The 12,749-nt window shown below is 37.6% G+C and overlaps 1 protein-coding gene across 1 annotated transcript in view; it reads right to left on the bottom strand.

Annotated features, from left to right (window-relative positions):
• The window catches only part of LAMB3 (laminin subunit beta 3), a 67,786-nt gene extending 55,319 nt beyond the window's left edge, over nucleotides 1-12,467 (bottom strand). The window contains exons 1-3 of the mRNA XM_026713025.2: nucleotides 12,343-12,467; nucleotides 10,769-10,821; nucleotides 8,860-9,014 (exon numbers count right to left, since the gene is read on the bottom strand). Of these exons, the coding sequence (XP_026568810.2) occupies nucleotides 8,860-9,014; nucleotides 10,769-10,814 (201 nt within the window). The 5' untranslated portion in view covers nucleotides 10,815-10,821; nucleotides 12,343-12,467. The remainder of the gene's footprint in view (nucleotides 1-8,859; nucleotides 9,015-10,768; nucleotides 10,822-12,342) is intronic.
• Nucleotides 12,468-12,749: the final 282 nt, after the last annotated feature.

The following is a 12,749-nucleotide window of genomic DNA, read 5'->3' as shown; positions in this document are numbered from 1 at the left end:
ATGCTGTAGCACTATCCTTTAGGTGTGTGCTTTTCAACTACAAATAACCATACTGTTCCGGACTAGCAGGCTCGAAAGCCTGCAACTCTGATTGGCCCACGAATAGCGGGTCGTGATTGGTCACCGCAGACTGATCTGATTGGCTAGTAACGGGCTGCCACGGTTGGCCCAGCCAAGCGGGGCAAACTCAAATCGCCGTCATTGGCTGCCTAGCCGCAGCCAGCCCTATATAAGGGGCTGCTGCGGCTGGGATATTTCGCTCAGACCTGAAGTCACTAATAAACAGCTGTTGTTGCTATCTGAGTCTTGTCTCCATTCTTGGACCCATCCTCCCAGATTTAACATATACCATCCTAATTTGCACACAAAAAAAAACCCCACAGCCTTTTTGTCTATCTACATAATTTTATATATATGAATGCAAATTTCCATCTCTTTCCATTTCTTTCAGTTATATGTTTCTTTTCTGGCAACATATAACTGACCACTGTATGGCAGGGATGAGTGGGACCTTTATCCTAATCTCTGAAGCCACTTTAAAAGAATGCTATCTGTAAGGGATGAGTACATGTCTTCAAAAAAATATGTGTCTAATTTCATTTTCATAGTCTCAGGCAGTGGTGGGATTCAAAAAAATTTACTACCGGTTCTGTGGGTGTGGCTTGGTGAGTGTGGCTTGGCTTGGTGGCATAGCTTGGTGGGCATGGCAGGGGAAGGATACTGCAAAGTCTTCATTCCCTCCCCACTCTACTAACCTGCTTTCCAGCTCCGTTTTCCTGTACAGGGCAATGAAAGAAGACCCAGCCGATCAGCTGGGACTCAGAGAATAGATGGGGGAGGGGCCAGCCAGAGGTGGTATTTGCAAGTTCTCCAAACTACTCAAAATTTCCCCTACCAGTTCTCCAGAACTGGCCAGAACCTGCTGATACCACCTCTGATAATGTATTTTCATGAAAAAATATTGTGCTTGATGTATGAGTACAATGTCATTTTGAAATATAAGCATTGACGAGAAAAGTACATGGTTCAACTCATGAAATTACTACAAGTGAAAATTTTATCTTCTTAGTCCTCGACTAATAATTTACCAATGCATCATGTTGCCTTTCTAAGAAAGTAAGCCAAGGAAAGTATAAATATGGTAAATTGCTTCATAATTAAAACATAGTACCACCTGCCTTGAAAAGCTCCATATTTCATGATTGATTATAATGTTTCTCAGTCTTATACTTCTAAATATGTAGGCTCCTCCACATTCTACAGCAAAATCATATCCTGGCTGCACAAATATCTGCCTTAGCCCAACAACATTGTCTTTGTCTTGGCCCCACCATGAGTGAGACTGGCTTAAGTTGGAGACAGAAATATAAGCTCCTCCTCTTCCTCTCTGTTAACTAGTTAGTCTCCACCTGAGACATTTATCTTCTAATGCAAAGGTCTTCAAACTTGACAAGTGTAAGTCTTGTGGACTTCAACTCCCAGAATTCCTGAGCTAACATGACTGGAGGAAGAATTCTGGGAGTTGAAGTCCACAAGTCTTAAAGCTGTCAAGTTTGAAGACCCCTGTTCTAACATTTGTTCCCTCCATTAGCACTTTATTTCCTGAATTTTTTTTCATACTGATCAGGTAACCTCAACTGACCTGCAATTACAATTGTGCTTATTTGTCACCTTTCCCATATTTGCCAGTTAGTTTCAGTCACTTCCTACCCATTCTAATCTCCTTGTGATGTAAGCAATAGATTGCCCAGCAGCTACTCAGTTTGAGTTATCTCACTTTGCAGAACCTACATAGTTGCCCAATTATGGCAGGTCCTGTCCCACTCCCACTCCATTTTTCTTGGGACTAGTCACCTTGAGGAAGTTCCTGTAGGTTTCTTCATATCCCATTACTTTAAATTGAGCAGTTATAGAAGAAAGGAAAAACAAGTCAGTCTATAGACAGGCTCATTCCTGCTATAGTGCCCTTATTAGTGGGTGTTTTCCTGGCTGGCTGGAGTCAGCAGCAATGCCAGGACAGTAAAGGAGTAACCCAGTCACATTGCTTATAGGGAGGACACAGAACAAGATCATTCAGGACTGATGCAAGAGAGGCAGGATAGGGATTAGCGATGGGGACAACAAATTTTGTGCAAACAATTTTCTGCCAGCTGAGGTCTGGAAGTCAGAAATTTAACTCAGTAGAGGGAAAGGTCATTTGAGTAATAGCTGAGGTGTATCAAGAAACTATCTGAAACTTTTTCATTAGTGTGGCCATGTATCTTATCTCAGATGATAAAAGCATCTTCTCACCTTTTATGATTATCATGTGCTAACTGGTTTTTAGTCAAGATAATCAGGAGAGCCAATAGCCTTGACCTAAGGCAAACAATGTCTTAATATTCAAGGCCTTTCATTCTATAAGCACTGAGAAAGTTATGGTACTACTTTTTATTAGTAAGTCTCCAAAATTATCTACTTCATTACTAGAATGCTGAGAAGCACTTCACACCAAGATGAAAATGTATTTTTAGTAATGTTCAATAGTTGAACCTAAACTAGGGAATGGGGGAGGTTATTGATGGATGACATCTGAATTTGTATTGATCAATTAGAAAACATTTATATTCTTTTATATTTATTTTGGCTGACTGAAAACAGTAGCACAATGTACCCATGAAAAAGGCAGATTACAGTACATTGAGAGTGAGAAGACTGACATTAATGATAGCAGTAGCAATAGCACTAATGATGGTACAAGAACACTGTATATATGGTCACAAAATCATATTATATTATGAATCATATAAAACAGAAAGCAGACAAAAAGGTCATCCATGAGTGCTAGAACTCAACCATGAAAAAATGAAACTTTTAGTTTAAAAAGTATTAAGGTACATAAAATTATGCAGAACATAAAGAAAGTAAAGTTGATTCTGTCCCATCTATTCCTCCCAACCCAGAACCCAGAATTTTCGGTAAACTATAAGCCCAACTAAGCATGTTATGATACCAAACTTATAAACTTTAAAAAGGGTGCACACAAACTTACAGAAGATGCTATTACCAATGACTAGTTTGATAGCTCTATATTACTACCAGTTCTGGGATATAGGATCTAAATACTAGTTGCTGGAAATATGTGAAAAGGTATAATTACACTCAGCATAGCTTATGAGTTTCTCATGGGTACCTGGCTATCTACCAAGGAAACAGAAATTTGGACTTGATGGGATTTTGCTCAGAAACTGTACAGAACCATATATTACTCTCTCCATCAGTGCAAATGATTTTCTCCTTACGGACATAGTCAATTTGTTTGTTTGTTTTCTCTTTTACTGCATTCTGTATGATATTCAAGTCTGTTTTAATTCTGAGTGATTTAATCACTCTTTTTAGCAATTTGGAAAACTCAGGTAAAAAGCTGAATATATACTTCCATAAATGAAATATAAATGAATAAACTTATTCAGTGCAAGACTGCAGTGTCTGGTTGCTTAAAAATTGTTGTCTTCTTTTAAAGACTTCTGATGAATTCCTAACTATGTAAATTTAGGCAATCTTTCCTTTAAAAAACTGCTAAAACTCACATTCCTCATTTTATATGAATGTATTCAACACAGGTAGATGGAATATCCTTTAGTGAAATCAAATTTAATCTTCCAGCATGCAGGGATTGAATAGAAGATTTCCCAATATATTGTGTTATATAAGATAGATAAGATGCACTAGACCGGTCCAACAAGCTTCCACTGTGGGGGTACAAAGTATAAAGTTTAAAAGGAATTGCAGCCAAATTCAAGACAGAATTCTGGAATATTTCCATCCGCAGGAAACTTACCAGGATTGCAAAATAATCTGGGACACAAACATACACTTTGGGACACTTCTTGGATTGGCACTAGATTTAGACAGCACATGCTGGCCAACAGGGCAAAATTGGAGGAAAGCAAGCAAGCATGGCCCCTCCTCTCATACCCTGTGCAGAGGTTGCAAAAAAAAAAAAAATCCATCATCCAGCAACCAAAAAAAGTTTAATTTTTTTTAACTTTTGATAGCAGAAATAGGAATTTATATAGAACTTTACCTTGCAGCAGAAAGATGAAAGAATATAAAACAAGTCTCACATTAAAATTATAGCATTGGCTCAAAAGCTACTCAGCAGTAAAAGAGAAAAGGCAAAGTAGGATAAAGAGTGGAAATGGACACCAGGGCTGATATCAGAATTATATTCAAAGTATTATTCAATTTATTTGCAATTATTCTGTATCAGTTCCTGTTTTCCATTACAAAAGTTCAGTGAGGAGTAATGGAAAGATACCTAAATTAGGCAGCTCATAAATTTTTACTGTTCTTCACTGAAAGCACAGTCAAGCTCATTTGGAAGAGATGGACCAGATTACTGGGCTCATACTGCCCATGGTTTGTAGACTGCCTTTCTACTCATGCTGTAAAGCAAATGCTAGTAACTGGTGGACCTTTGCCCATACAGCTCCCAGCATCTTTTATTGCACAGATTATGGCTTTAGGCAGCTGTATTTTATCAGCATCTGTCATGCCAGAGGTTCCCATACCTTCTCTAAAATATAGGTATTTTATATAAATATGGGGGGAAGCAGTGTGCAGGTCACATTTTAAATATTGAAATATTATCCATATACATAGAAAATAAATAAGGAGTACAAACTCCACTTAGAAAATAATGACCAATGTTAAATCTTTTGTACCTTTTTAGAAATAATAGACAATAACTGGTTATACTTGTAGTAAGAGAATCAGTTTGGTATAGTGGTTAGAAACACCAAGCTAGAAGCTAGGAGACTCTGAGTTCTCAAGCATGAGATAGTTGAGATGACTTCAAGTCAGTCACTTTCAGCTGAAGAAGGAAGGCAAGCCACTTCCAAAAATGTTGCTAAGAAAACTGTAGGAACTTGTCTAGGAAGTAAGAATGATTTGAAAGCATGTGCACACACGCACATGTACAAATGCACACATGCACACAGACAGGAAGGGAAGGAGGGAGGGAGAATAAAGAATAGGGGTTATCATAATAAAAGAATAGGGGTTAAGGTTAGTGTTGCCCCCTCTTTCAAAGATTCTATCAGGGCACAGCTGGCATTTTGATAGCAAGACCATTATCCATTTGGGGATTTAATTTCCATTTTAAGGAGTAAAATATCTAACTTAAACATCTTCAAGGGTTAATGCATTGCTTGCCCTTTAAAACTTCTCAAACTTCCTAAAACAAATAGCCCGTCCCTCTTTTACTCTGAAGGTTCCCTGAGGACTACAAAAGGCATGTTGCAGATCCAGATCTAATCTTGTGAGCCACACTTTTTGCACCTTTGATGTAGCAAGTGAATCTCTTAACATGAAAGTGAACATTTCCCCACTATATTTCTTTTTTAACACAAATCTGTAGCAATGCTAGAATTGAAAAATGTGAAATCAGAAAAGTACTTTTTAACAGCCAGAAAGTTCTGATTTGGGTGGTCTATAAAATTTTATGTATATAATACAAGGTGACCTGGAGTCATCCAACAGTATTTTGGTTTCAGAGTTCCCTCCTCGGTCTCTTCTCTCTTTTTTTTTTGCAAAATATAGAACCTGAACATTTAATCACAGATCTACAGTATGTTGTCTAATCTAATTTAACCCTGAAGCCCTGCAACACAGGGGATTAAAAGAAAGCAAACAAATGAATAAATTGGAGCAAAATATATAGAGTTTAAAAGAAGGATAAGTAATGGATGGAAGAGAAAAGAAACCAGCTAAGATGGAGCTGTTCACAGATCAAAAAGGAATGAAAATTTAGAAACTTTGCAGAGATGACAGCCAAAAGACCATCTATGCCAGGGGTGTCAAACTCAAGGCCCATGGGGACACCTGGAAACAGTGAAGGACTGGTCCGTGGTGCCTCTGCCAATGGGCTCTGAGCTCTGTTTTCGCTGGCAGAGGGTTGCAGGAGGCCGTCGCAGTCAAAAACAGAGGTTGGGAGCCCATTTAGCACTTGGGCCACCATAGGCACTCCCGATATGAGTGATATCGAGCTGGCCATGCCAATCCTGGCCACGTCCACCCCACCCACCCACCCCCAAGCTCAAACTCAACCCTCATGCAGCCCTCAATGAAATCAAGTTTCACACCTCTGATCTATGCTGTGAAGTAAAAGAGAGAAGCAAAAGCATCTGGACAGATAGAGAAACTATGAAAATGATTACTTTTTTCTAAGGGGCATGACAATGTCAATTGATCACAGGAAGCAGAGTAGGTATGTTCAACTTTCTTTCTCTTAAGTGTTTGCTTTTGTTTTTAAAATTAAAATATTGTTTGAACATGCATGTGCATACCTAAAAGGACAATCAAGACCAAAGAGCTATAAAACAGACTTAAAATAGAGCTGCATTAGCTGGTCTGACAACGACCTTTAAATAGCATTCTCTGAAGTGCAGATCAGCATGTTGAATAATAGGTTCTAATCTAACCCATTTGAAATTCATATGCTTCAAAGAGGGCAGGAAAAATCTTACAATGTCTAGCAATAAACCTTTCAATCAGTAGTACTCATATCATGAAATATGAGTCAGTCTCAGCCAATTTAATGATGAGCTACAGAAATCATAGCAGATATTAAATCTCCTTTAATCTAATTTTTAATGCTGGTCAGGGTAATTAAAGATGAAGGGAAGGGCTACTTGTCCAACTTTATGGACAATCAGGTAGTCTAATTTGGCATATTTGTAAGTGAGTTGTATGTTGATATAATTAACATGGAGCGCTGACATGTATGCTATTCCCAAAATCCTTTCTCAAGTACAATTTTAAGCACTATACCAACCACTTCCTTTAGTAGTGCTCCTTGAAAGTCATGTGGATTCTGCTGGATAAAAGACTTCATATTCATAGACACCTAGAAATGTCTACCAAACTCATGTCAGGACATAGAAACAGACAGCATTACCAGCCACAATGTCTGTCCTGTGGCTAACTAATTTATATAGTGATTGAATCAGAACCTATTCCCATTCAATGAAATCACTGTTATGAATATTTGGTAAACAGAGAACAGTGCCAAAGAATGAAATGGCCCTTGAATGAGTAAATTTTTCACTGGACTGAAGTTATGGCTCTTAGTTTTACCAGAAGAATTGCTTTCCTCACCCTACTATTTAGTGAGAAACGGGGAGGTTAATAGAAAGATCATTGTTAATTTCCCATTTCCTCTGATCCAATGATAATAAAAATGTAAATATTAGAACAGATTCTGCAGGGAATCTTGGCTCATAAATACTTCTGAAAACACTGGTTCTCATTTAATATTCTGTTCATAGTGGAGGAATTTATACAATCTCAAAGTATGTTCCTAAGTTGCATTCCTCCTCTATATGTGCAACCCACTTAACATCTGTTTATTGGAAAATGAATGGCTACTAGTTGCTCTGAAACTTAAACACACCAAAAGTTTGCATTCATTTTGGGCATTCATTTTAAACTGCTGTACAGAGATTTATAAAATTGGAGGGAAGGGGATATTTTTATCTGGGTTTTTTTTCCTAACACAGCTTCTGTGCCTTAATAACTACTTCATATGAGAAGATTCAACAGTTTCATTTTTTTCCTGAAGAAAGAAAATACTATTTTAAAGTAGAAAATAAGTTTCTTGCAAAAATAAATGTGAATCTTGGGAGTAGTATTAGTTAAAAATATAAAAGCCTCCTGCAGGTCAAGCTTGAGTCCCAAGTGGATATTGCAAAATTAGGGGACTTATGTGCACTATTTTCAGTCTTGCTTCCTGAGGACCTTCTATCCAAATCCTAGCCTGCTTTAATCCTGCTCTTCTTTTCAACTACAGCTCCAAGCAGTCTCGCCAATAGAAGCAATGCAGAGAGAAGCAATATTTCAGCGAGTGGCGGGGTAACACTAGTTCTATCCCTGTTCTAAACCATTATTCTCTGCACTCAGAAGTGCCTGCTTCTGGTTCTTTCTTACACATTATGTGAAATTTTATGTGCTTATGAAAGTTGTTCTGGATATTAGAGTTTTACTCCTACACAGGATAGAGCCACCTACCAGTGATAGTCCCAACAGGTCTCTGCTGCACCAGCATTCATTCAGAATGTTGATGTGAAGAGGATATAATCTGAAATTTGCTAAAGGAAAGGCAGGAAATGCTTTAATCTAGAATTTTAAAATAGTAGGGGAGGAAAAATATCTTGACCTCCTTCCGCTTTTTAAAACGTGTGTAAGAAAAGGAAATCATCCTTGTGGAAGAGCCGTGTTAGTTTGTGGTGGTCAAAAATCAAGAAGAGTCTGGTAATATCTTTCCAGAATAGCAAATTTTATTTAAAAACATAAGCTTTTAACTTATTTCTTAGTCTGAAAACTTGCTACCAGACACCTCTTGATTTCTGGGAAACTTTGAAAATAAAAATTAATAAACAAGAAATTAGATATTCAATAAACAAGGGCAACATGAAAAAGTTATGAAAATAGTTGACATGAAATCCATTTGATTTTTAGTTACTGTGGTTTGTAGGAGTTGACTTAAAAGAAAATGTAAAATATCACTGCTTATCCCAAAAAAGTCATTCTTATACAGGATGTGTTGAGGGCAGAGAAAATATCCTCTATCTACACCCAAAACATAGAATGAAATTTCACTGAAGTTAGGTGGACTCCCAAATTTATTTCCTTAGCAAACATAATGACTTTACTTTAAAATTCTGACTTTAAATTCAAATAGGTGACTGCTTGTGCAATCACCAGGAATCAAACATACTCAAGTACCTAATCCCTGTTTTGTTTAGTGACAAACCACAATGCTACTAAGTTATGAAAGTCATGTTCATGCCGAATGAATAACACTTGGATCATACATACTTCTCCATATGGAGTACAAGAAGTTTCAGGTTGGGTAAGTCCACAGGTGGAGGAGGCCTTCAAATAATGGATTCTTCCTATAAGAAGATCCTGCACAGGTGGATAGCAGGCCCCATGCAGACAGGTTCTTTGTGCAACCAGGAGATGTGGAAAAGCTAGAAAGAAATTCAAAATTGACTTTAGCATCCATTAAGACAAAAGAGGGTTAAACTGCTGCCCTTTTTTGTAGCAAGTAAAACTTCAATATTGAGCAATTTCGGAAAAAAATAATGCAAAATAACATAATAGCTATTCAAATTAAGTGACTGTCTACAGAATTAAGGAACTTCTGCTTTGAATTTCACTTCTACAATAAACTAGCTATTAAATGGCTATACGAAAGTCATTAAGGACATAATCATGTGTGTATATCAGACTAGAAGTTAGAACCCCGTGGAGCTTCCTACTGTTAGCCTTAACTTGCTAAGTTGCAATGTGTGGCTAATTCTATGGCTTTACCTTATAGCACTGTCATAAAGATTAGAGAAACCATGTATGCTAAACAATGCAATGGTTGTAAAAGCAGTAAAGACCTGCTAAATATTATTCATCCATCCAACAAATGACTTAATTTTCTCCCATTGCAGACACCAACAACATGCAATGTCATTTCATTCATTCCCAAATGCTCTTTTCAGAAAATAATGCAAAAGACACACAGACCAGGGGTGGGATAAGACAGGGTTAACTACCGGTTCGGGATTTACGAGCTTCCCTGCACGCTGTGAGCTGCATGCCTGTAAATCGTCATCAGCATGCTGTGTGCAGAGACGCAGCCTTTGAAACAGCCCTCTTTTCCTGCTTTTTTAACTGCAGCTATGCCTCATTCGGCAGCTGAAGTTGAAAAATCAGGAAATAAAGATCAGGTAAGAGCCCTGGTGGGCAGGTGGGCAAAAACATCAGCAGACATAGAACTGGTTCTGCTGCTCTTCAGAGCTACTGGTTCTACAGAGGTGGACAGAACCAGTAGAAACCCACCCCTGACAGAGACCTAGAAAACATAAAATAATCTGAATCTCTGAATCTGTAGCTCCCTTATGAAATATATCCTTAAAAAATATACCACTATATTGGATAAGGTGGGTTCATTCCAGGTCTCTACTCTTAAATGTTGTCATCTAGTGGGACCTAGGAAGCCAGCCATTTCTGTAGATGGATCAACCATCTAAAATAGCTTCTTCCTGTTATGGGGTGGACCCCTACACTCCTTACAGTCTGGAAGGCCCTGAAGACCAGGTTTTTCCCTCAGGTGCTGAACCAAGAGGGAAGGGAGCTCTGTGATTGTTCTTTGTGTTTTGAAAGGTTTTTTTATTATTATTAATATTTTTTATTTGTTCAGTTGTTGTTAGACAGTAATATTACTTAATTTATTTAAGCTACAAAGCTTGTGTCTTTGTAAACTAAACTTCCCTTCTAACCTACTTCCCTTCTAACCTACTAGATACACCCTGAGAGATTCTTGGGTGTGGCAATCCTGAATCTCTTCTTCCCTTCCTTCCATCCATCTCAGGACGGTGAAGTCTCTTCATCTGAGCTTCTCCTTGGAATGCACTATTTCTTCCCTGGGAAATCATGGTGCTCATGGTCAGGATCCCCCACCTCCATACACACACACACATATACACACACTCCTTCTCCGGATGCACATTCCATCACACCTTGAAATAATTTGCTTTTTCCAGTGTTCTCTATATTACTCCACTATGTTCTCCACAAAGGGAAAGTTGAATATAGGATTATTCAGTATAAACAGATCCAAGGCAGTTCTCTTGAGGTCAACCAGCATTAATAGGCGATATTAGTTATTGCCTTGATCTACCTTATCAGGTCCATCTAATATTTTTCACTTGCATACATAGAAAATACTTACCCGGAAGAAGGAATATCCACATAATGATGGGGTTCACAACATTCATGAGTTACCTTAAATGGACATAAACCATATATTCAATAACAAAAGTGATAACATGGATATGGTAAATTATCAGCACTTCTTTAGGATTGCTTTGTAATGTTATATATATATAATTGCAAACCAGTCCTAAGAAGAGAGAGAAAGTATTGATGAAAGAAATTACACTTGGCAGCCAAAGTAATAGAGATGAAGTGCCTACTACCAAATCGAAACATGAAAAACCAAGCATACACAATAAAGCCATGGTCACCACTTTTAACCCTGCTTCCCAGATCCAATGAACAGTAACATGATTCATTGTTAAGATCAATAAACAAGCACAAAGGCAGCTGATCATTGGTGAAGACCCCAAGAGTATAAGCAGAACAACAATCTGGGAGCCCTGTTAGAAATAAATGGGAAGAAATAAAAAAAATGGGGAAGATAAGCAGTGGAAACACAACATGCTCTGTCTTTCATACAGAAGATGAAAGACTGTTATATTGAGGCATTCTATCATGGTTGGTCATGAATTTTCATCAAGACTAATAGACATAAATATTGGCTGAACAGTGACACTGAAAACCTTGATCAATTCTGGAATGATTTTTTTTTCTAACAGCACAGATGTCAAAAGAAAGATAAGAATATAGCTAGGAATTAATGTCATATAATCCATTGCATTTTGATGTAAACCGGTGGTTGACTGATCCATGGCCCACTGAAAAATCACATGCTATACTGGGCATTATTTTTATGTACATCCCATGCAAAACCAGGCCAGAAATACACATAGTCTAGTCCATGCAGTTGCCAGGAATCAACACTGACACAAAGGCATAAAAATAATAGCCTTTCAGTCTTCCTGGTCAAAGAGGGGAAAAAACAATTCTAGAACATTATTTTCATATATGTCCTCTATCTCTTACCATTTTTTCTCCATTAACCTTTTGCCCATTTATTTCAAATCGCTCAGGGGGAAAATTCTTACAAACATAGAACTTTATTCAAAGTATTCGCCATTTTCTTTCAAACATAGCACTTTATTCAAAGTATTCACCATTTTCAAAGCATTAATCAACTGCAAAGCACTAAGCACTAAGCAAGATTTAATCTATTCTTTCCAAGGTGCAAAGAGTACTATCTGACTTCTATCTGACTTTGAAAAATCTGATTATTCAGAGATTTTTTCTACCTTTGAAGCACCTGGTATAAGAACAAAGCAGATCACACTGAAATGCAACTCTCTAAAGCAAGCAGGAAGCTTTTAAAAACTTTACCCGGAACATGTGCTTTAATCCCTACTTTTTAGTTCTTTTTAAAAAATATGTTTCACTCTGGGTAACAGCATCTCCTTTATCTTTCCCAAAAGCTGCAAGTCTTTTAAGATGAATGATTCCAAACCAATGAAACCAATTAATTTTGTTAACAAATCCTTATAACCATGAATCAGTAGCCTCCCAGCTAAGATTCAGAAATACTTTATCCCTCCTGATGATTGCTAAAGGAGATGATTTACAGTTACCAACATTGTGCTACATAAAACATACCTGCACTATTTGTCTTTTCCCCTCTCTTTTGTGCAGGGGGCAACTGGAACCCGTTGCCTGGCTTCTTTAACTGTAGTCCTTCACTCTCCGTTTTAAACACATCTTACCTGGGGACGTAAATTCCTGTGGGTGTAGTAATAATGATACAGGGAGTGATTCAAGGCCCTTTTCAGACAGACACACCCAGCTACTGTAAAATTCATTATAGAACCTAGACAATAAAATTGTGTTAGCTCACTGCAATGTGAAAGAAAAAGATCTTTGCTATTATACATTCAAGAATACACATTTCAATCACTTTGCAAACACTATGAGAGCAGTTTTGATATTGTTTCACTGCATATAGCCAAAACAATTTTTTTCACTGAGTGAAATGGTTAAGCAAAAGAAACAGAAAAAATTGGAAA

Source organism: Pseudonaja textilis, chromosome 3 (assembly GCF_049901715.1).
Source record: "Pseudonaja textilis isolate UNSWEBS1 chromosome 3, rPseTex1.2, whole genome shotgun sequence".
Lineage (NCBI taxonomy): Eukaryota > Metazoa > Chordata > Lepidosauria > Squamata > Elapidae > Pseudonaja > Pseudonaja textilis.
This window is presented reverse-complemented; position numbering and strand designations above follow the sequence as displayed.